Raw genomic sequence first — 25,447 nt, forward strand, 5'->3', positions numbered from 1 at the left:
GATCAAACACACACACACACACACATATATATGCAAGTATAACATTTAAACATTAAAATGCTAAATATTTTTTTTGATAATTGAAAGAAATTTATAATCAGCAATGGTAAATAGTACAATGTCCCCAAGAAGAGGCACAAGATGCAACCTCTCCAAGCTAGTTAAGTACAGCTTTCCAATATACTATAACAAGTTACAATGCAGCACAAAAAAGATCCTCCCTGGAAACCCCCTGTTTGGATGAGAGTTGAGGTAAAATGGGTAAGCAGGTCAGCTAATAAAAATGCTAAATATTAGTCAATTATGTGGAAACATCTTTAGTTTATCCTTTGCAAGATGGAAAAGCATATCACCTCTCCAATACGGGGGCTCACAAAATTAAGGTCCTCATGCAACCCTTTCAAAGGTGGATCATACGAGTCTATAAATTGAAGCAAGCTGTCAGAAAGAAAATGAACAAAATATCAATAGTTATATTTCTCATTGACAAAATTCTGCAAAATGAAGATGGAAATGTAACAAATAATCGAAATATGTACATATATGACACTGTCAAATTTGACATCATGCACTCCAAATTATGATCAAAATAATTTGAATTGTTTCTCTAACCATTGAGCAATAGGGCATCTATCTGTATTAATTATTTGCTGCCCACTAATATGAGAGAGTAGGATTGACAATTTCTGTTTATTTTGAACTACAAAAACTCCTCACATTAAGCCCCCCCCCCAAAAAAAAAAAACAAAAAAAAAAAATTCTGTGCAGACAGAAATTATTGAGAAACACATGGCTAATTTGGGGGGGAGGGGGGGATATCCAAGGTCTAACATTTTAGGCCAACAGTTATAATCCATCCACGGTTTGCAATATCAGTGAGATTTGACAAATTTTCCTACAAATTTTTCCTATTATCTATGTTGTAATATACATGGGTTGTTTTCCAAATTTCTTAAGATCAAAAAACAGGCCGGGTGAAACAGCTATAGCTGTCTAACATCCATATACATTGTAACAGATGTCACAATTGCTATGTTAGGCAACTTTTTGGGGTAGGTTAACTTAATATTATTTTATCTTAAAAGTGAGAAAGAGGTGTCAGGTCGTAAGCCATTTTGTTGAAATGAACAAGCAAGTTCAAATAGTTGGGCATGCAGGTTGACATTCAAGGTCCCACATTGAGGAAGATTTTAGCAAGTCATACATGAGTTGACTCATGGACACGTGTTGAGCCACAAATCCTTATCAAACAGGTGTCCATGCAAAACTGCACAATAGATTATATTCAAAGAAGTTACACAATGGTGCCTGAGTTGGAACCCCCTTCACCTAACTATGTGAAACTAAATTTTGATGGAAGCTCCCTGGGTAATCCTGGACTTTCAGGAATTGGAGGATTCTAGAAATGAAGAGGGTGTGATGGTAGCACTTACTCAGGACTGATTGGGAATGGGGATTCACTAAAAGATGAGGCTCTGTGTTTATTACAAGGACTGAAACTAGCCAAGCAGCTTGGATTGAAGTTGGTAGAGGTTGAAGGAGACTCAAAACCAGTCATCTTGTGGATGTGCAGCAATAACCCAGGTACTTGGATGTTAAAGCAAACATTGAGGGAGATGAAAAGTCTAGTTATAGAAGTGGAAGTTACCTTCAGATGGGTGAAAAAAATGACAAATAGTTTGGCTGATGTATAAGAAAAGCAAGGGGTTCACAGGGAACAACTCTTCTGAGCAGTGTAATGGGCACAATGTAATTAATGTCTGCTGGACTAATTCCAAGCATATGTAAATATTAATTTTAATTAATGAAGTAATTCCTGTTGATGATCAAAACGAAAAGTTATGAGTGAAGATAGGATGAACGATATGTTGGGAAAGAACTGATTTATGGTTTATATCATTCTCCATGGATTCTTTCCATGCTATCATGCATGCATCACAAGTTCAATTCATTCAATCTGGAACACACCATACCTATTTATGGTTTGTATCCTTCAAATTGATGTTATTCTGCTTCCTGCACCTTGTCAAGGATATGCTACAAGGATGTGGACAAAGATTCCTTTTCCTCACCAATCCATCAATCCAATTCAAATTCATTGGGGTTAAACATAGTCCAAGACTCAAATCATTAGCAGAAGCTTTTACCTATGCATCTCCCATGGCTCCCAACTTCTTTCCTTGGTCATATGCTAAAAGAGATTGGAGGAGATCACTGTGTTTTGCAAGTTATCTTTATCTTTAAAAACCATAGCTCACCATCCAATCCCAGATAGAAGAGAAATGTGTTTAATTGAACCATACCACCATTTTTTAACATGAGCTTGGCCACTAGGGGTCTGGCAGAAATAAAATCAGAATCCCCACTCCTTTAGGCCAAGGACTCTCACGTCAGCTTAAACTAAATATTGGAAATTTGGAACAGAAATAACAGCAGAGGAAATTATCACTTTCTTAAAGGATACCCAGTTCCCGACCCCATTGCTAAATCAGAGACAAAACATATAATTCACTTTCCTACTCCATTGGACTAAAAACAATGCAATATCCCTTTTCTTTTTCGTTTTTATCAAAAACAAAAGAAATAGGTGCCTCAAATCTAACGGTCTGTTTGGTTCACAGTCAAAAATGGAATCGAAACTCATTGGAACAGGAATCGGAATGGTCTATTCCCCCCGCCTGTTTGGTTCAGATTGGATCTGGAACCAGAATCAGAATCAGCTGGAATGGGAACCGGATTCTGATTCCACCCAACCAAAGTTTGGAATCAGAATGGACCATTCCGATTCCCATTCCAGACCCCTAAGCCCATGAACCAAACAGACCCTAATGAAATAGGCCATAGAAACTCAATGGAAGAAAAAATAGACTCTGGCAGAAATTTGTATACTTCAACATTTATAAGAAAGAAAGGGCTGAAAATTGTAGCATAATCCTGTGTAATTACTGTTTCATCTAACATTGCTATTGATGTTTCTTTTTATAAGAAAAATTAGCAAATTACTCATGTTCACGGTGTCCTTTTACAATTACCAGCAATTACATAAAAATTGGTTTAGTCTTCTTCAGCTATAGCATGACAATAAGTAATGTTTTACTATATTATGTCAAAAGCATCAAGAAGTTGAAAGAATTAGAATACCAAGGCTTTAAATTCAGTAATCTGGCCCATTTTCACAGGGTCAGAAAATATAATCCTACCAACAAATCTTTTTCCTACCGATGATAAAACTCACAGTCTCGGCCATTTCTTATCATTGAATGCAAAAGATTATACATTTGCAGCAGCATCTTCCTGGGTATCTGCCATTAAAAAGTAAATTATTAGTGTAATTTTTTCTTTCTTTTTTTACTTTTGTGCACTTGTGGTAGTCCTAGAAAATACACAGAGAAATAAAAAAGGAACTTTTCACTACATAATATTCAACCGTGAAGAAGCACAGAGTAAAGTAACCTGCCTTCTCAGAGAAGAGATTAACACGGACAAAGGAACAAAAGAGATCCATAAAGGCATGCAGAATCAACGAATTCTGATGAGGCTGCAAAATATTCACACCTCTCGCATATATCAAATAATGACATCAACTATAACAATTTATATTTTATGGTATAAGCCAGCAACTTACCAGCAAAGTAATGACAGTACTGCTTAGATCCAATATAAGTCGCAACGCTTGTTCTCTAAATGCCATGAGATCAAGAAGGAGCTAATGAATACCAAAAAGTAACAACCAAGTAAATACCAAGGTGGTTGGTGTGAAACCATAATTGTAAATTGCTACCAAAATAATAGCTTTGTATGGTTCAATGGAACAAGGATAAGAAAACAAAATAATAATATGCTTATCAGTTCAAAATTTATCCAATTGAAGAAAAAGGAACCAAGTCTTACAGAAGGACAATGTCGATAAATATTATAGCTTATTTCTTTTGTTACTGTTTATCCATTTTTTATGCATATATTTACTTATTGTAAGGTCAGGGGTATTTTGGTTATTGTCTCTGTATTTTACGTGCAGTATATATGGTTACATAGCAAACAGAGAGATGCCCCTAACTTTTGCATCTTTCTTTTCTTTCTTCATCTTTAACTCTATTTCCACAACCCTCCAAGCACCTTTTCCCTTTACTTTTTTGATGAATAGCAGAAAAAAAAATTGATAAATGAATAAAGTTGTTATTAATAGAGAACCAGTGAGCTTACAAACAGCCTAAGAAGAGGCACGAGTTGCGACCTCCTCTTTAAGGATGAAAGCTAAAAACTCACACTAATAAAGAAATCAGATTACAAAGTAGCCCAGAACAAAGAAACCCTTGAGACCCCTTCTTTAGCAAGAGAATCAGCCAAAACATTTGCTGATCTGCTAACCCACTGAAAGTTAACTGCCATGTTTCTTGTAAGCCATTTAACTCTTTTTAGGAGATCCCTATAAACCCAATTAACAGTATCTGGGTTTGCCAACCAACCCACAACCACCTTTGAGTCTCCACTCCGAGTTGGTCGGCAAATTGTATTCCTTGTACTGCTGCCGATATCTCTGCCCTTGTAGAATCTCCCTCTCCCACTGGTCCTGGGTCCAAGGAAAGAATATTGCTATCCTTATCTCTCAAAACCCCTCCTATGCCCGAGGGTCCTGCGTTCCCTTGACTACTCCCATCAAAGTTCAATTATACAACACCCTCCAGAGGGGGTAGCCAGCTAGCTTGTATTCTAATCTTTTGAGAAGATGTGGAAGCCACTGCTGCCCAGTTTCTTCTGAGATCATCATGGGAATAATTCTCAAAAAGTGCTGAGGTTTTCAGCCAAAGGGTTGCCCTTCTCAAGATACACTCTTTTACTTCAGAGATACCCCTGCTATCTCTCCCCACTACATTTTATTTGCAACTGGGCCAAAAAATATTGCGTTCTAATTACCCCTTCTTTTGTTAAACAATCAGCCAGACTGTTTGCCTATATTGGTACCCATTGTATAATTAATTGCATGTCCCTTGAGTAGACCTGTTCACGGGCTGGGCTTCGGGCCTGACTTACACTGTGTTGGGCTTGGGCTTCGGGCCAGGCCCCATTCATATTACAACAATGCCCAAAAAAGACTATCTCTTCCCACCCTTTGTTTGGCAAGTGAGTCAGCAAAGGAGTTTGCACTTCTCTTAATCCATTGAAGCTTAATTTCCATCTTGAGTCAGCTGTTTAAATTTCTTTTTTTCATTTAAAAATTTCCAGAATCCCATCTCTTCATTCTGCAACCAGCCAATAACCAACATCGAGTCACCCTCCACCAACAAATATTTTTATATTCAACTCTCTTTCTCTCTTTACCCCTTCCAAAACTGACAAGATTTCAGCTCTTAGGGAATCCCCAATTCCAATGGGGCCCAAAAACAAGGCAACAATCCTTCCACCCTCATCCCTGAAAACTCCTCCAATACCTGATGGCCCTGGGTTTCCATCACTGCTACCATCAAAATTCAATTTGGTGAACCCACCAGCCGGAGGGGACAAAATTGGATTAGTGACTGCTTTAAAAGGAGTTCAGTGGGTCACATATTTCCAATTCTTAATAATATCTCCTGCTGTAAAACCCTCAAAGAGCTTCATAGTCTTAACCCACTGAACCACTTTAACAGTTATAGTTTCTAAGATGACCTCCATCTCTTGTTAAGCTTCATAGTCTATTGTTAAGCTTTTGGAAGGAGTTTTTATTGATCCAAGTAAATTTGACTCCAAAATTTGGACTCTTAACTCCTCTAATACTTTATCTTGTGCTTCTTACCTCCATGGTCTCCTTGGACTGTTTTTTTTTTTTGGAAGAGCAAAAATAAAATTTTATTAAATAAAAAAAAAACAATACAGACAATAGGTGACAAGATGGCACCTAGCTTACAAAACAAAACAAACTGGACTAAGGCATAGCCCAGAATAAAACTGAAACAAGTTACAATAATTGAATCTCAAGTATGTTCCAGAAATTCTCCCCCAATTCTGATCTGCTAACTTGATCAAAGTCTGGTAACACCCATACCCAATGTCCCAATCTGCAACTACCTTCCCCACCAGAACTTCCTCCTTGGACTCAAATCTCTCTGCAGCTTTACCCGTTAATGAAATTTGGAGGGGTCCGGTGCCACCCAAGATAAGAAATTTCTGCTAGGAAGTCTTCTATAATAAAATTAATTCTTGTAAAACAATGCAAAGAAGAAGACCTAGCTTGTGTCTCTCCCCATATATCTGTATTTCGTATAAAGCTAATGGTGAAAGCACCAGCCATCTACTAATCTCTTGTAATTATGTGACTGATATTTGGGATTACTTCTTTTCATGTTTTGGTTATAGGTGGCATCTCCCAGGGCAAATGAAGAATATATTTGACTCATCCTTTTTCTCTCCCGCATGAAAGAGGATAAAATCCTTTGGACATGTACAAGGGTGGCAGCTTTGTGGTGTGTGTGAGAGCAAAGAAATTCAAGGCACTTTTAAGGAGAAGGAAAGAGATGTTGCAGAGGTCATTAATAGAATCTTGATCAAGGTAGCTCATTGGGTCAAAACATCGGATTTACTTGCTCCTTTCTCCATTGATGATATCTGTAGGAGGTGGCAATTAGTGACTAAGTCAAATGTCATCATTGAAGGCAATTTCAAGGTTGTCACAAATTAGTTGAACAGAAACTAGGATGGATCACGGCACCATAGACATATTGTAAGGGAAAGAAACATATTGGGATAGCTGAATACTAAATTTAGTTGGGTTCCTCGAGCAGCAAACAGAATAGCTGATGGGTTGGCAACAGAAGGGGCAACAAGAGAAAATCTGTTTTGGGGTGTGCTTTTGTAATGGGTCTCACTAAGTATCACATCGATGATGTGGCTAACTGAAGCTATCCACTTATGTAACTTAAAAGCACTTTCAATAATTGTAATAAAATTTGTTTTGTTACTGATTGAAAAAATAAAAATGTCCAAGGATCTCTCTCATGTGATCTATAAGGTGATGGCAACATTTGTTCATTCATTCAACTGCAAATGTAATCTCTCTCTCCTCTCCTGTGTATGTAAAGAGTGTGGTCAGGCTAGTGTTCACCATTCATATGTGTCAACCCAGTAGGCATAATTCTAAATTCGTAATTCATATGGATGCCAAATCAGATGCAGGTTTTTCTGAGCCATTATGAGTCAACTCATGGTCATCTGTCAACTTGCAAATCCGAGCATAAACTAAGGTCTCCCTGTAAAACTGATAATAATAATAATTATTTTTTTAAGAAAAATAGCAAGACAAACAACATCAATAATCTAAAAAACTTATAAATCGTGTTTGGTATATGAGATGAACATCTCTAGCCAAACCCCACAATGGCAATTGAAATTTTAAGGTGCAACTCCATACCTGGATCCAAGGCTCCAAGCCTTGCAAGTACACTTCTGCGTTATCTTGTAAAGCATCCAGAGCAAGCTTATCAACCTGTATGTATATTTGCCATGGGATAAAAATGAACAATTCCTGTTTTCACCAAAGAAATTCCACCAAACAATGAACAAACAAAATCTTACTCGTTCCAGTTGTAATTTGCTAGGATGCTCTGGAAATTTCTTTGAAACCAGCATACATATTCTGGGGTGGTTGGGAAATACACCTGCCTTCCAAAAAGCATCTGAAAACACATGCGAAACCGAGTCCGGATAATCCAGAATTTGATTCAATCTATACATCTTAGCCGATAAACCTTCTGCAACTTCAGTGAGCTGAACAACCAATTGCATATTCAAACCCTTCTGAGATAATCCTGCATTCTGCGTTGGACCTTCTGAACCCATTTGCTTCCAGCTGGTAGATGACATTGGAGAAGACATTTCAGAACTCAAGTACTCAGACCATCTAGATGGGCCACCCCATTCCCTCGATCTTGTAGGGGTGGGTGATGCATCTCGAGCAGAAGAATGATGCCTTGGCCTCTCCATGAATTAATCAGTCAAAGTCTCTGCAAATAAGTTCGGTTTAGGGTTTAAGACACCAAAATTAAGAATTTACAAACAATAGTGCTAACAAATTAGTTCGTATACATTCTATACTTCTCAACTGAAAAACACGACCTGCATTTCTCTCTTTGAAGACCTTCTAATTCACACATTTACTCTACAGAACTAAAAACCCATATGCAAATAAAAGAATAACGCAATTTTGCTCTTTAGACTCGTTTCAACCTATGATTCCAACGGATCTCTACAACCCTGAAGTGGGCTTTGATAATTAAGAAGAAAACCGATTGGATTCGAGCAATTCCGACGCGCATTGGCGGTGTTCTTGCGGAGAAGAGAGATAAAATAACAGAAACTTAAATGAAGAAGCGAGAAAAAGAATTACACTTGTTTCGTACACTAATAGCAGCTTCAGCTTCTACAATCAGAGAAACACTTCCTAATCCAGATTTCAGATCTGAGGATCCCCCAACAAGAACAGTAAGAGACCGAGGTAGCAGAGTTGGTTGGTTCAGTAAACAAACTGGTTTTTCAGTATTAAGACACAGATTTTTGGGCTCTTTAAGACACAGAACCGTTTTCCGTGGTTTATGAGTTCTGACATGCGAGCAGGGCCTACGCCTTAATCCCAATGAGCCACACCACAAGAACGACACATACATAAAATACACTGTACAGCAACCACCATCATAATATTGTACTCCTATCAATCTCTGAATAGTTATTGATTAATGATCAATACCCCAACTCCCTAAGCTAGAATTGCCCGTCTGATCTGAAACAACCTGATTGGGCCATCGTCAAATAGTGGGTCCCTGAAATCTTAACCAGGGGATTGGTATCAGATACATGGATTAGGCTTCTAGGTGAGATATAAGTAGGCTCTATGAGGCAAAATTAGACGGTGTAGATCATCTAATTGGATGGTGCAGATTTTTTGATCAAACATTAAGTAAATGAGAGGTATACGCAATATGATTTGGGAGGTAGCTGTATGGAAGGTCATTGACTTTGTTTTTATTTGTTTTGGTAGTAGGGAGGCTACAGTGTATATTAGGTGCGTAGATAAGAAAGAGAGAGTGGGAGTCAGTGGAGGACAAGCTTGGCTTCTACATTAAGCCAGCATGATTGGAAGCAAGGTTGTAAGTTGTAAGTTTCTGCCCACCATGTTCTTTAAGAGGATCAGAAGATTTTATGGTATCATAGGTAATCCAGCCAAGAACAGGCTAGACGAGGTTGGATGCAAGAATATTTTAACGATTTGGAAAAATTACTTATATGAACACTTCTAAATTTTCGTTTTTTTTTTTATTTTATTGTAAGGTCACGTGCTTTGCACGTGTGCAAAGTAAAGATAAAAATGGTATAAGTAGATGTACAGTTGGATCAGGTTAAGTCGAGTTGAGGTCCATCCTAATTCAACTCAAGCTGTTAAAACCTTAACCCTAATTGAGGGTGTTCACGGGTTGATTTGTTTCGTTTATAGGCTATTTGGCCAATCAACTAACCTAGTTGGGTTGGGAAGTTAGTCACCCAAAACCGATTGACCAGTGATGAAAACTGATCAGCTTGGATTGTATCTATTTGGATCGATTTTCGATTTGGTTGATTAATTCCAAAATTTAAATTTAATAAATTAAATTTATAAAATAAATTAAAATTTAAAGAATTATAATGGTATTGTTAAAAAGTAAATTTAAAAAAAAATACAATATAAAATATTTTAACCTAGGAAATGTGGGAACTTTCTCACTTTTCCATATGAAAAAATAATATATATATATATATATATATATATATATATATATATATTAGGTCAGATTACAAAATGATCAAACCGAAATCAACCCGATCTCTGAGGTTAACATAAATACTAAACTGAAATCGACCAAAAATAATTAGAAAACGGACCAACTGGAGTTATACTAAGTCAAGTAGATCGGTTTCATCAGTGTGATGAACAGCCCTAACCCTGACACAACCGTAAAACTTTGGATTAGGTCAAAATGGGGTTGGGCTCTGGTTGACCAGACTTCACTACTTATTTTGCCAAATGTTATTATTTCCTAGACTCAAGGGTTAAAGTTAATTCAATTTAGCATTATCATGTTTAAAAGAATACTAGTCATCCATGTAGGGAATTAATGTAGTCAATAAATTTATTAAATAAAAATGTTATTTCGTAATCAAATCTCCAGTAGTAGAGTATGATGATAAATGTTGGTTTAATTTGGATCAATGGGTAGAGTTTGTCTTAGCCCAATTAAGAATGCCATAAGACTCTTGCCTTAATTTTGCCAAACAAAATGGCTCAGCCAATAAAACGGTTAGGCTCAGTTTGGAAGCAGTACAAATGCAAATATGTAGAGTGCAAAACCTTATATTTTGCATTTGCACTTTATATATTTGCATTTATGTTCTTTCCAAACTGAGACTTAAGCTGCGTTTGGTTGAAATGTAATTTTATTTGCACTAGTGTAAATTCATGAGAGTGTAAATGAAAAAAAATGCAAATTCTCATTTAATTTTTTTTTTGGGGTTTTACTTTATTCTGCTTCATGTCTTAACTTACTTCATTTGTACTGCAATCAAATAAAATAAGATAAAATTTGAAACAAAAATAGCACTCAAATCATTTGTACTGCCATGGTTTTGCATCAGTGCAAATTTATTTGCATTGCAACCAAACACAGCCAAATGGTTTTTGGGACTTTTACAATGTAAATACGACCAGATTAATTGACTCAGCCCAGTACACAAGTTAGTTCAAATGGTCTTTGAGACTTTTACACCATAAGTACAATTCGATTAATTGAACTAAGTGGAAACTTCAGTTAATAGAGCATTTAGATAACTAAACTGGTCAATAAAATGACTCGACCCAAAAAAAGTGGTTGGTTCAGACCGTTCTTGGGTCCCTTACACACAATGTAAGTACAATTGAGTTTATATTCAAACCCTCCACTGACTTGATCTAACATCGCACATCTCACTATGAGACTGGGACCCACCATAAAAGTAGGACCCACCATGTACAAGATGTGTGGTGTGAGATTATGTTGGTAGAGGGTTACAATGTGTTGGCAGGTGATCCAGATTCAAAAATTACTAGTATTAAGTAATGTTTTTATGTAATTACTGTTAATTACAAATAACAAATTAACATAATTATTGTTCATTAATATTTACTACTAATCAATGTTAAAATAACTACTATTCATTAATAGGGGTAAAATCAAATAAATATAATATGGTTTATATTCATTTTTTAGTAGCAACATTATTGTTATTAAGTGCTGATTTGCTACAATTATTGTTTTGGCTTCAAAAAAATATAATTATTGTTAATTATAAATAACAAATTAACATAATTACCGTTCAAAGAATATTTACTATTAATTGGTGTTAAAATAATTATTGTTAATCAACAAAATACCCGTTCCATGGAACACAACAACTACAATCCTAGTATAGGGGTGCAAGTCGAGCAGGTTGGGTCGGGTTTATGGTCAACCCAGGCCTGGCCCTAAAATTTGGGCTTAAGACCCGAGCCCAAGGTCAAGCTTGACTTTCCCAAGCCCAGCCCGCCCTATAATTTGATGCACTCGGTTTGGGTTTGGGCTCGGATCGGGCTGGGGTTGGTCAATGAACCCACTATAAAATTATACATATATAAATGTATTTATGTAAATATATATACATACATTTATATATGTATGTAAATATGTATGTAAATATGTATGCAAAATATCTATACAAATATGTATGCAACATTTACATATATACATATATATATGTATAAATGTATATAATTGGACCGGGCTCTCGCTACCTAAGGGCTAGGCCCGAGCCCAACCCAAAAAATAAAAAACTATCTTCTAGGGCCCGAGGACCAAAAATCCAAACCCAGTTCGCATAAAATTCTGGGTTGAGCCAGTGCGGGCTCGGGTTGGGCCCGCCTAAGTTGTACCTCTATCCTAGTATCAGGATAAACCATCTAATGGCTTGGCCTCTTTTGGCTTTGTTTTGGAAAGGACCAGGGGGAAGTAGTCCATCTCATTTCTTAGCTCGTGGATGCTCTGCTCCAATTCATCTATTCGTTAGCTCATATGGAATCAAACATTGCTTGAACATTGGATTGCATCTAGTAAAGAAGATTTTGCACAAAAAGAAACGTATTGGCAGTGCTTTACTTAAAATCTTCTAAATCATGTTTTATCCATTTTGATATGATTAATCGCTCTTTTAGTCTTTTCCTCCTCCCTTTCTGCTTCATTTGTAATTCGGATTAGCTAAATGAGATGGTTGTTTAGTAGGTTGTGGAACCAAGCTCATACTGTTGTCGTCCTCACCAACAAACCTCTAAGGCAAATCTTACTCAAGCCCGAGGTCTCCAGTCGATTGACGAAGTGGTCCGTTGAGCTCAGCGAGTACGATCTCCAATATAAGCCGCGAACTGCTATCAAAGCCCAAGCCTTAGCAGATTTTGTTGCATAATGCACTTTCGACTCCGAAGTCCCCAGGCCGGTTGAGCACGAGGCCCCCAGCTCGGACAAGCCCGAAGCTCCTAGGCCGGTCGAGTCTGAGCACCGTGAGGTTGCAGCCGGTACGACATCTCTCCTAGTTAGGCCGAGCGCGAACTAGGATGAGGAGCCCTGGATCCTTAACGTAGATGGCTCCTCGAACCAGCAGGGCAGTGGAGCTGGAATAGTCCTGCATGGCCCAAGCGGCACAAAGTTGGAGTACGCACTACGCTTCGAGTTCGCAGCATCCAACATTGAAGCAGAGTACGAAGTGATAACTGGACTAGCTCTAGCCAAAGAAATGAAAACCAAGCACATTATCATCTACAGCGACTCCCAGCTCGTGGTCAATCAGGTCACAGGAGAATACGAAACTCGCGAACTGACCATGATTGCTTACTTAGCCAAAGTACAGGAGGCTCTGCTCAACTTCCAGTCATACTTCATCAGGCAAATCCCAAGGTCGGAGAACGTCGACGCCCTGTCCCGGTTGGCCAGCACCAATGATAACACCATGAGGATCGTGTACATAGAGGACTTGCCTTGGCTTAGCATTCTCGGGGGGGGGGGGCAGAGGTGGTCACTCCCGTCGTTCAAGCAGAGCCGAGCTGGATCGACCCGCTCGCGAGCTTCCTGCTACACGGGACCCTCCCTGCGGACCGCAATGCTGCCAGAAGGGTAGAGCGTCAAGCGGCCAAATACGTCATAAAAGATGAACGGCTGTACCGAAGATCCAACACGCTCCCCTACCTGCGCTGCCTGCCACCTTCCGAAGCCGAGCTTGTACTTCGCGACACTCAGGAAGGCCTGTGCGGCGGACACTTGGGGGGCAGGGCCCTCACCCAAAAAGCACTACGACAAGGGTACTACTGGCCAACAATGAAAGAAGACACCACCGAACTTGTCAAGAAATGCGACAAGTGCCAGAAGCACGCCAACATCCATCATCAGCCCGCTGCCGACCTCAAATACCTCACCAGCCTGTGGCCTTTTGCACAATGGGGTATCGACATACTTGGGCCATTCCCACAAGCGACAGGCCAGAGGAAGTTCCTAGTGGTAGTAGTGGATTATTTCACCAAGTGGATAGAAGTTGAACCTCTTGTAACAATTACAGCCCGAAACGTCTACAACTTCTTTTGGAAGAACATAGTGTGCCGCTTTGGTTTACCTCGAGTGCTAATCTCTGACAACGGCAAGCAGTTCGAGGACATAAAATTCCATAACTGGTGCCAAGACATGGGGATATGACAGAACTTCACTTCGGTTGCACACCCTCAAGCAAACGGTCAAGCAGAGGTTACGAACATAGCTATTCTTCGCGGAGTGAAAGCACGCCTAGATCGAGCTAAAGGACTATGGGCAGACGAGCTACCCAGCGTTTTATGGGCCTACCAAACCACAGAGAAGACCGCCACAGGAGAAACTCCCTTCAACCTCACCTATGGCACCAAAGCAGTCATCCCAGTTGAAATCGAGATCCCCTCGTTACGACTAGAAGCCTACAACGTTAAGGCAAATGGAGACGAGCTACGTACCAACCTCGACCTACTCGACGAAGTAAGGGACCTCATGTATAATAGGACAGCAACTTACCAACAAAGAGTAGCCCAGTACTATAACGTCGGGGTCAAGAAGCAGAACCTCCGCTCGGACCGGCGTTGGCAAGCTCGGACCGAATTGGGAAGGACCTTACCGAGTGAAACGAGTTATCGGGGAAGGAACATACGAGCTCGAGACCCTCGAAGGGAAACAAGTACTTCGGGAATGGAATATTGTCAACTTAAGGCAATATTACCTGTAACTACTGAGTAGACCATGAGCCACTCCCGGAGCCTAAGGGCCAAAATGTCGAGCTAACACGACCTCGGCGCGATGAGACCCAGTTGCCTCTATGGTATGGGCGAACTATTGAGTAGACCATGAGTCACTTTTGGAGCCTAAGGGCCAAAATGCCGAGCTAACACGACCTCGGCGCAACAAGACCCAATCGCCTCCACGGAATGGGCAAACTTCAAGGGCAGACTATGTCACCCCCTCAGCCTAAGGGCTAAAACACCGAACTAATAAAGACCTCGGCATTAGGAAAGACTTAGCCGCTTCAGTAACGAAGGCAAAGTATGGAATATCAGAGGCATAGTCAGCTCGGGTTTAAACCCCACGGAGCATGGCTCGTCTCGGCTCATTGGTTAAACCAAAGTATAGGCAACAAACGTGTAGTTCGGGCATACATTGTGACCGCTCCGCGGTATACTATAGAGATGCCTTAAACAGGATTGCCGAAAGGTCTTATAGCCCTAATAGCTCGAAGTGATGAGATTGCTTTAGCAAAAATAAAAAGAGCACACCTTACTTGGAAGAAAAGGGAAATTTCATTACTGTCTCAAAAAAAAAAAAAACAACAACAACAAAACAGCAACCGAACTAAAAAGCTCAAAAAAAGTCTGATATAAAATAAAAGGGCGCAACTGCCTAGCAAAAGATCCTTTCAAGACCGGGTTTATGGTACCCGGGAGCCACCAGAAGTCAAAGCAGATGATCAAACGCCACCGAAGCCTCAGGGATCCGCCACCTCGTCCTCATCCTCCGAAGAGTCAGGCTCCTCTTCCTCCGCTTGGTCCGCCGTCTTGGGAAACAGGCCCTTCATAGTGATTCCGTCGAGGTTGAGCCCAAAGAATTTATTCCGGACCAACCACCGGCAGAGCTTGAACCCGGAGTGGTATGAACTTGAGCCATACTCTACCTGGAGGTCATGATATTCCTGGGAGTCTTTGAAGTTCCAGACCGCCTTCTCTCGCTCGGCCTCCACCATGTTGTCGAAGTTCCGAGTTCGGTCCAGAAGAGTGGACTCCAAGTCCCGAACCTGTTGGCGAAGGAGCTCCCTCTCCGCCGCCACCCTTGACGACTCCTCCCTGTAGCGCGCACTCTCTTCAGAAAGCCTGGCAATCTGTGCCTCCTGGTCTCGGATGAGCAGCTCCTAGGACTTGCTCCCCTTGTGAGTGTGAAGGAGCTCGCCCCGAGTCCGGTCGAGCTCGCCCTGGAGCTTCTGAATGTTGACCTTCTGGTTATGAGCGCCGCAGGAGTGGACATGCGTCTGGAGGGCCATGGCGTGCATGGCGGTGTTTACCTGCCAACAAGTGACTGGAGTCAAAGGACAACAAAAAAGGAAGGAAAGACGAAGGAGAAGAGAAGGACCACTTACCACCATACAGTGAGAGGCGGCAAGCGTGACAAGATCCCCAGGCTACATCGCCCCCCACTTAGCAACCTCTTCATTGCAGATCGCTCTCCGACTCCTCCGATGAGCCACAACAAAGTCATTTATGCCCTCCCAGTTCCCCACTAGGAGCCGCGGATAGGGAAACGACTGAGAAGAACCCGAGGGGACTACCCCTTGCTGTGGGAGCTCGCCCTCCTCGAGGCTGGCCCCGTCGGCACCTCCTTCGGATGGGGGTGGTGGAACTTCGGGCGGCGGATAGGTGAAGCCTGGCTCAGCAGACCCGAACTCGGTACCCCCAGAGGGGGGAGTCTGGTTGGGGGGCGACCACTTCACTTTGCGCCTCTGGTTGCTCGGAAGAAGACGGCGCAAGTCAACACCAGACATGATGGCTGCCAAGAAGAAACCATAAGATATTAGTTCGGTAAGAACAAAGTATATGTATATACACAATATTGTGACAAGGTACTACGCGACCTAAAGAGGCAACCTACCCGGGCTCAGGCCGGCCTGCACGAGCTTCTCCTCGATCAAGTAGTCTGAACAGAGGAAGCCTACTGATGCCCAGGACAACATCATTTTTTGAGTTTCAGAGTCCAGCTCGACCTCGGAGTCCTGGATGGTGCCCCTCCAAGAAGTAGGGAAGGGCCACCCCTCGGGGTTGCGGACCAAAAAATAATCCTGCTTCCAGGCGGGAATTTTATTCGGTAGCTCATGTAAGAGCTTGTAGCCACGGCGGGGGGAGAGGTAGTAAAGACGCCTCTCCAGTGGAGCCCCAAGGGTGGCATTCTTTATACAAAGAATAGCAGAAAATATGTCAAGGTCCAAAGGAAGACAATATTCACAGCACAAGGATATAGTCCCAACCATGTTCCGAATGGCGTTGGAATGAAGCTGATCGATAGTGACGTTAAAATGGTTTAGCACCTCCACTATCAAGGGGTGCAGGGAGAGACGCAGGCCAGCCTCGAGCTACTCCTGGTAGATGACTATCTCGTTGGGGTCGTGCTCCCACGGAAAGTTACCGGTGGGAAGGCAGTAGACAAGGTCCCCAGGAAGGTGAAAATAGCTTATTAGAGACCTAAGTCTCCCCACTGTCATAGAGGAAGGGCCAAAAGTATCAGGTTCCCTTCCCCGGGAAGTGGAGGCTCTGTCACCGGAGGTCTGCCGAGCCCCCGGGACATGTTCTCAAGCTCCCCCCGAGCCCGAGGGAGCATCATCATCCTGGTCACCGCCCCGGTGGTGAGTATGGTACGGGTACCTAGACATGATTGACAGTAATCAAGACTCACCGGAAAAGACGGGACGAAGTAAACTGAGGAATTCGAGTAGACTTGACAGATGCGTGACCTCAGAATCCGAAGACAACAAGATGGCATGAGAGAAAGTGAGACCTAGAGGGCCCTCCTATTTATAGTCTTCGCGTCTCTGAATCAATGGCCCGGATTAAGGCAGATCTGACGGTTCGCAGGTGTGCTGACCGCACGCCATCTGAAACCGAAAGGCGATTGGTTGCACGTCTCCCATGATTGAAGCAACGACGACTGCACGACATCCAGAGTTAAGAGCCACCCCAGCACGTTTTCGGAATACGAAAGGTCAGAAAATCTCCTGATTCCCGCGAACACATTTAATGTGAGCAGTCAATCAAGTTTGAATTTTGGTCAAATCAATCCATCATACTTCATGAATTCCTTGCGCTAAGGCAACACTCTTAGCTCGAGGAGTGGGGGGGCAATTGATGGATGATGATTTGACCCGACCTATGAAGTGATGACACGTGGACCTGACTCAGCACGGGCAACAGCTCAGCGTCATAGCCTGATCACGGCTAAGTAACAAGCCCATAGAGCAGCTCGCTATATCATAGTTCGTTGTAGGAGGAGCTCGCTACAACACAAGTTCTAGGTCCCCCCGAGCTACCCCAAAGAGGATACTCCAAGATTGCTTCAGCTTGCGAGCTAGGGAAACCAGCTCGCTCTTGCCCCTAAGTGAATAAGTCACCCCAGAGAACAGCCTTACTAAGGGTAACCCCGAAGTATTCCTATGCTTGCTACAAAGTAGCTTGCGAATGAGCAACGCAGACGTTTCTCAGGAAACTTCTACCTAACAAATCGTACCAATCAGACAGCGCCACGTCTCTTGACTGATGACGCAGTCCTTGTCCTTTCGACAGTCTGCACCCATGTTTCTCAGCAGGCGGAGGCGTGCCTGCTCCTTTAAGACGTGTCACTCATCCGAGCAAGAGGTACGCTGAAATGATCACCTGCGCAGTCCTGGCAGGTAACGACTGCGACAGGGGCCCAGTGGCGGTTACACCCGATTTAACAGTAATTCCCCTATAAAAGCCCTTGAGGCAAAGGAGAAGAGAGCTCTCTCAGACTTTTGAATACTTCCGCACTCTCATATTCTCAACCTGAGTCTTTACTTGCTCGCAAGCTAATCTCTCGAGCATAGTGATAAAGCGCAACCTACACTTTTAGCTTTCGCACTCTCTTTTTTCTCCTTCCCCAACGTTCTGACTTAAGCTTCAGAGTATTCCCACTAGGTAAATCCCCGGGAATCCTTCTTCTCATCTTCTCAGGTGTCGTCCGTTGCCAATAAGGAGCCAGTCAGCAGCCAGCTAGGAGTGCCCAGATCGTGCCGCATCAACACTCACTTAGGCCATTTTTTTAACGTGCACTACACACACTATTCTTAATTAATTAAGAGCCTTACACTCAACCTCCTCAAACTGTAGTGAGTACTATTTTACTTCAACATCTATAATGGGGCACAATTTGATGATGCTTTCCCAAGTCATCTAGAGATTCGTTTTTACCCATTTAACTTAATTCCAGGGATCTCCTTTCACAAAGGTTAGGTGTCCATCACTAATGACTTATGTAACAGGATTCAAACCCATTCTTACTGATGCCTCATAAACTACCTTAGAAGTTTGTGCTTTGGTTAATAAATCTCAAAGGTTCTTTTCAGATCTTATAAAATCCAAAGTAATTGTACATTCGTTGAAGTATTACCTTACTAGGTTATGCCTTATGCGGATGTGCCTCCTTTTACCGTTGTAAGTTTTGTTATTGGCTTTAGATATCACTGTTTGGCTATCACAATGGAGAGATAAAGACTGAACCGTTTGTGGCCAAAGTATTACATCTGCCAGTAAGTTCCATAGTCACTCTGCCTCAGACCCTACCAATTCTAATGCAATGAATTTAACCTCCATTGTTGAACTAGTATTATATGATTGTTTTATCAGTTTCCACAATACCACTCCACCACCTAGGGTAAAAACATATCAATTGGTGGAGGTACTATCATTTGAATATGAAATCCAATTCACATTAATAAAGCCCTCTAAAGCAGGAGGAAACTTGAGCAGTGTAAAGTTGTAAACCAAAATTTATACTTCCTTTTAAATATTTTAATAACCTCGCTAGAGTTTTTCAATGTTCATTTCTAGGATTGAGTATGCTGACTTAATTTTCCAACAGTTATTTCTATATCTGGTCTTATGCAATTCATTAAGTAAGAAATAGATCCAATTATACTTCCATACTCTTTTTGTGAAACATGTTCTCCTACATGTTTCCTTAAGTGAATATTAAAGTCAAAAGGTGTTTTAACAGGTTTACAGTCATAATGTCTAAATTTTTTAAAACTATTTTCTACATAGCGTGATTGGGAGAGAATAAAATTTCCTTGTTTATGGATTTTAATCCTCAAGATTACATTTGCCTCACCCATGTTTTTGGTATCAGATTTGAACATTAGAAATTGTTTTGTTTCTTTTACTACCTCTAGACTTGTTCCCATTATTAGCATATCATCAACATACAAACAGATCTTGAATCCTATCATTTACAAACTTGCTATAGACGCATCTATCGGAATCATTCCTATTAATATCCATTGGTTACTAATACATTATTAAATTTTTCATGCCATTGTTTGGGAGCTTGTTTTAAGCCATACAAAGGCTTAATTAGCTTGCATACTTTATTTTCTTGTCTTGGCATTATGAAGCCTTCAGGTTGTTTAATATATATTTCTTCCTCTAATTCCCCATTTAGGAAAACCATTTTTACATCTATTTGATGAACTACCGGTTTGTAAATGGATGCTATATCAAACAAGACTCTAATTGTAATTAACCTTGCAATTAGGGAATAAGTATCAAAGGAATCTACATCTTTCTATTGTTTGAAACCTTTAGCAACTAATCTGGCATTGAATTTATCTATTGTACCATCTGGTTTCAACTTTTTCGTAAAAATCCACTTATAGTCTAGTGCCTTAGTTCTAGGTGGAAAATCTACAAGTTCCCAAGTGTGATTAGTGACGAAAGAATCTATTTCACTTTTTATGGCTTTTTTCCAAAATACTACATTAGGGGAGGTTATGACTTCCTGAGAGATTACTGTTCGATCAGTACTAGAAGTTGTGATCAGAATTTCAGAAGATTTCTGGTTTAAAACCAGTTTTTTCTCTTCAAGACTGAGGAAGACAATCAAAATCCGAGAAATTTTTCATCAAGATCAAAGCTTTTTTGAATTTTTTGGTAAGTTTTTCAATCTTTCTTAAGATCGACAACAATAATACCTTGATATAAGAGGTACGTAAAAAACTCCAAAAGATTTATGTAGTCCTTTTTAGGGTTTAAGAGAAAACCCTCAAGTTTCGGGGTTGTTATTGCTTTAGGACTTGTCTCCCTCGATTTCTTTGCTCTCTGGAAGATCCAGTAGAGCTGTTTTAGTAGGACTGTTACAACAAAACTGTTATTTTTTTTTACTACTATTACCTACTGCAGACCCAATAGGCCTACTGGTACATTAATTAGGAAGCTTTTTTATTGATCATTAATGGAGTTTGAAAGCCAAGGGGAGGGTGTTTTTAGGACTAGTTCAGGTAGCATGTCTGAAAACACCTCCAGATAACAACTATAAAGTTTGATGGTTCAAACAACTTAGAGTGGGCAATCAGCCATGATGGTCATTGGGGGAAGAGGAAAGTCGAACTATTTGTTGGGGAATGTGAAAGAACCAACTAAGGAGGATCCCACTTATGCTAAGTGGATTCAGGAAAATTATTTGGTGATGACATGGTTGTGTAACTCCATGCAGCTACACATCAGCCGAATTTACTTATGGGCAAAAATAGGTAAAGAAATATGAGATATTGTGAAAGAAACCTACTCTCAGCCCCTTAATGTTGCTAGGGCTTATGAGCTGAAATGGAAACTTAGAAATCTCAGACAAGGAGAGAAATAGATCTCTGTTTATTTTTCAACCCTAAAATCTATGTGGCAAGAAATTGACCATCTTGAGACAATAGAATGGGAAAGTCAGAAAGATGCATAGACTTATAGAAGACAAGTTGAAACTAATAGAGTATTTGAGTTTCTAGATGGTCTAAATTCTGAGTATGATATTATAAGATAACAACTGTTGACAAGAGAGGGTGTGACTCTGTCTCAAGCCTATTCCCTAGTGCATAGTGAGGAGAATAGGAGAAATGTTATGTTGCAGCAACAGCCTTTCGAATCTGCCCTAGCAGCAGTTAAGCCCAAGTCTAGGGGAGATAAGGAAAGGGATATGTAAAAAGAGGCTAAGAAGGACCTAGTGTGTGAACATGGTAAGAAACCTAAACAAACTAAAGACACTTGTTGGAAGTTACATCCACATCTAGTTCCAGCAAAACTCAGAAACAAAAAGGGGAATGTCAATATGGCTATTAACACTGATAGTGCAGCCTCAACAACTTCAAGAGGCACTCCTCTAGACACCCTAGCTACTGTCCGAGCTGCTCTAACACAGTTAGAAAGTGAAGTTAATAACTCAGTACCATCTCATCCACCATCAGCTCCTTCAACCTCATCTTTTGCTCAATTAGGTAATCAGGCCTCAACTTATCATGCTTCAGCTCTAGGTGATATTGAACATTATTGGATAATAGATTTAGGAGCATCCGATCATATGACTGGCTTGCCATCACTTTTTCTACTTATCATTTATCTTCTGGTAAAGACAAAGTGTCAATCGTTGATGGATTCCTTGTCCCTATTTCTGGTAAAGAGAACATCAAGTTGTCTGATGCCATTTCCCTGTCCTCCATTTTGCATGTTCCTAAGCTTAATACTAACTTGTTTTCAGTTGGCAGCATTACGAAAAAACAGAACTACTCAATAACCTTTTTTCCTGATCGATGTGTTTTTTAGAATCTGGAGACAATGAAGGTGATTGGGACTGGCCGTAAGACAAATGGAACCTACCTACTTGGAAGAAGTGCTCATCAGGAAGATAGTGAAGCTAAGAAATCCTTCGTTTTCTCAATCTGTTGATCAGGTGATGTTTTGGCATAATAAGATGGGTCATTTATCCTTTTAGGCCTTGAAAAGTTTGTTTCCTAGTTTATTTGAATCTGTCCAGATGTCTAGTTTGAAAAGTGAGAGTTGTGAGCTTGCAAAACATTGTAGGACAACCTATTCATTAAGTAATAACATGAGCAATATTCCTTTTGGAATTGTGCATACTGATGTTTGGGGACCCTATCATACCACACCATGGAGGGTACAGATATTTCCTGTTATTTGTTGATGATTATACTCGGTTTTCCTGGGTTTACTTTGCGTTCTCGAGATGAGGTCCCAACATTAACCCGAATCTTTCATCAAATGATTTTAACCCACTTTGGGGTCAAAATTAAAATTTTTAGATTTGATCATGCAAAAGAATATTTTGCAAACCCATTAGCCTAATACCTGCTTGACCATGGGATTATCCATCAGAGTACCTACCTACATACACCACAGCAGAATGGGGTTGGTGAAAGAAAGAATAGACATGTATTGGAGGTAGCTAGAGGCATTATGTTTACCTCAAATGTGCCTATACGTTTCTGGGGGGATGCTGTTCTTACAACAATATATCTCATCAATCGGATTCTCTCACGGGTTCTTGACATGAAATCTCCATTTACCTTTCTATACCTTGATAAAGAATTGTTCACCATTCCACTTAAAACCTTTGGTTGCATTTGCTTCGTTCAAATCCTTGGTCCTCATCATTCTAAATTTGATCATAAGGCTTCCAAATGTATTTTCCTTGGTTCTGCACAAACTCAAAAAAGATATTGTTGTTATGAACCCACTTCTAGAAAAAGATTTGTCTCAATGGATGTCATCTTTTTTGAGGATAAACCCTATTATCCACGAATTTCTCCTTAGGGGGAGAATAGTGAGGCTGGGATTAGCACATTAGAAGTTCCTTTACCAATCCCATTAAGTGAAGAAGTGTGCAGTGGGGAAGGTTGTCAAAGGTGTAGGGATGTGAGAGTTTATCACAGATGATGGAGACAAGTTGATTTCGGACATCAACAGTCCAGGCCAATCCAAACCCCCTCTGTAGATCCAGATCCCGATACCATAATAGCCCCAGTTCCTTCTATAGATCCAGATCTAGGTACCACAAATACTACAAATGAGAGACATCCCGCCATGGAGCCTTCACCTTCATTAGATGATCTTAACCTTCCCATAGCAGTCCGTAAGGGTAAGCGTCGTTGCACCATATCAACAACTCACTACATTTCTCAGTTCTTGTCCTATGATCATTTGTCTTTCTCCTACAAGTCTTTTCTTGCATCTATTGCGGATATTCCCATTTCCAGAACAATACAAGAAGCATGGGCAATACCAGAATGGAAAGATGCAATAAAAGTATAAATGGATGCTCTCATTAGAAACAATACATGTGAAATAGTTGATCAGCCCAAAGGAAAGAAACCGGTTGGATGTAGATGGGTATTCACTGTGAAACATAATGTTGATGATTCTGTTGAAAGGTATAAGGTCCGATTAGTTGCAAAATGATTTACTCAGACATATGGTATTGACTACTTAGAAACTTTTGCACTAGTAGCAAAGATGACCACTATCAGAGTCTTATTATCTCTTGCAGCTAGTTACTCTTGGCCATTGTATTAGATGGATGTTAAAAATGCCTTCCTCAATGAAAACTTGCAGGAAGAAGTTTACATGTAGTTGCCTCTTGGATTTTATGGTATGGAAATAGGAAAAAAGGTTTGTCAATTGAACAAAGCCTTGTATGGACTAAAACAGTCCCCTGGAGCTTGGTTTTGATAGATTTAGATGAGCCCTTGAAAGGTTCGAATATGTGCAGGCCTAGTCAGACTACACTTTGTTTATTCAGAGAGTGGCTTCTTTCATAACTTTGCTTGTTGTGTGTGTGGATGACATTGTAGTAACAGGAAGTGATGGTAGTGAAATTGAGTCTCTTAAGCAACTCCTTCATCAAGAGTTTGAGGTAAAAGATCTGAGGAAACTACGATACTTCTTGGGCATTGAGGTAGCTAGATCCAAGCATGGGATTTTTGTCTCTCAACGAAAGTATATGCTTGATCTGCTAGAAGAAATAAGATAGTTGGGAGTTAAGCCTACAGACACACCTATTAAACAAAACCACAGGATCAGTGCAGAAGGAGGAGAGCCTCTTGAAGATAAAGCTATGTTCTAACTGTTAGTTGGGAAACTTCTCTACCTTTGCCTCACACAACCCAACATCATTTATTTAGTCAGTGTAGTTAGTCAGTATATGCATTCTCCTAGAACTACTCATCTCCTTGCAGTTGAGAGGATATTAGCATATTTGAAGAAGTCCCTAGGCAGAGGTATTTTGTTCAAGAATAATGATTACATGAAGATAGAAGTCTATACAGATGTTGATTGGGCTGGGTGTGTTGATGATCGAAGATCTACCTTTGGATATTGTGCCTTTGTAGGAGGTAATCTGGTTTCTTGGAAGAGTAAGAAACAAAGTGTTGTTTCTTGCTCCAGTGCTAAAGCTGAAGATAGGTCCATGGCAAATGGTGTGGCTGAGATTTTATGGTTAAGATCATTATTTGAGGAATTTGGTATTGTTTATGAGAAACCCCTAATGTTGTACTGTGATAATCAGATTGCCATTAATACATCTCATAATTCAGTACAGCGCGACAGAACTAAGCATATTGAAGTGGACCGACACTTTATTAGAGAAAGGGTTACATCTCAAGAAGTATGCATTCCTTATATCACTTCCGACATGCAGCTTGCAGACCTTCTCACCAAGGCTGTTTCAAGGAAAAAGTTAGAAGATCTATGCAAGTTGGGAATGACAAACATATACTCCCAACTTGAGGGGGAGTGTAGGAAACTATGGACTCCACATTAATGTACTCGTGGGACAGCATAAATTTAATTAAGTCTTGATTAGGATTAGCTTTCCTAGTAGGATTAGTTTTTAATCTTATCTTATCTTATCTTTCCATGTAAACATTAAGTCCTATTACAATTATGAAAGCTTGTATTTAAATTCAAAGGGTGGGGCGACTGTTAAGACAACCAACCACTCTCTTCTCCTAAAACCCTTCCACGAGTTCTTCTTCTCCATCTCTCTTCTTCTCTTCTAATTTTCTTTTATTTTTTGTTCAAATCTGTAGTCTTGCACAACTACTATTTCCTTTTACAATACCATTTTGTTGTGATGTTCTTTTGCATTATTTGATTAAAAAATCTAGATTTCAACATAACTATGTAAACACCATCCTCTGGAAATCTCTCACAACCTTTGGAACTTTGTCTTTACTATGCATGGGAAATATATATGTATAGTGGGAAAAATCATCAATCAATATGATAAAATACTTATACCCACCCTCTGAAGTTATAGTAGTAGGC

The 25,447-nt window shown here is 40.3% G+C and overlaps 1 protein-coding gene across 3 annotated transcripts in view; it reads right to left on the reverse strand.

Moving 5' to 3' along the window:
• Window positions 1–8,700, reverse strand: part of GRL (transcription activator) — a 112,410-nt gene extending 103,710 nt beyond the window's left edge. Inside the window, exons 1-7 of one of the 3 annotated variants that reach the window (XM_010262303.3) lie at window positions 8,360–8,700; window positions 7,549–7,976; window positions 7,385–7,459; window positions 3,626–3,706; window positions 3,458–3,538; window positions 3,220–3,302; window positions 354–438 (exon numbers count right to left, since the gene is read on the reverse strand). In XM_010262303.3, coding sequence (XP_010260605.1) covers window positions 354–438; window positions 3,220–3,302; window positions 3,458–3,538; window positions 3,626–3,706; window positions 7,385–7,459; window positions 7,549–7,956 — 813 coding nt within the window. In that variant the 5' untranslated portion in view covers window positions 7,957–7,976; window positions 8,360–8,700. Of the gene's footprint in view, window positions 1–353; window positions 439–3,219; window positions 3,303–3,457; window positions 3,539–3,625; window positions 3,707–7,384; window positions 7,460–7,548; window positions 7,977–8,199; window positions 8,219–8,359 lie in introns of those variants that run through there. The other 2 variants (XM_010262304.3, XM_010262305.3) reach the window with 2 other exon arrangements.
• Between the last annotated feature and the right edge of the window lie 16,747 nt (window positions 8,701–25,447).

Source organism: Nelumbo nucifera, chromosome 7, assembly GCF_055504915.1.
Source record: "Nelumbo nucifera cultivar China Antique chromosome 7, China Antique-T2T, whole genome shotgun sequence".
NCBI lineage: Eukaryota > Viridiplantae > Streptophyta > Magnoliopsida > Proteales > Nelumbonaceae > Nelumbo > Nelumbo nucifera.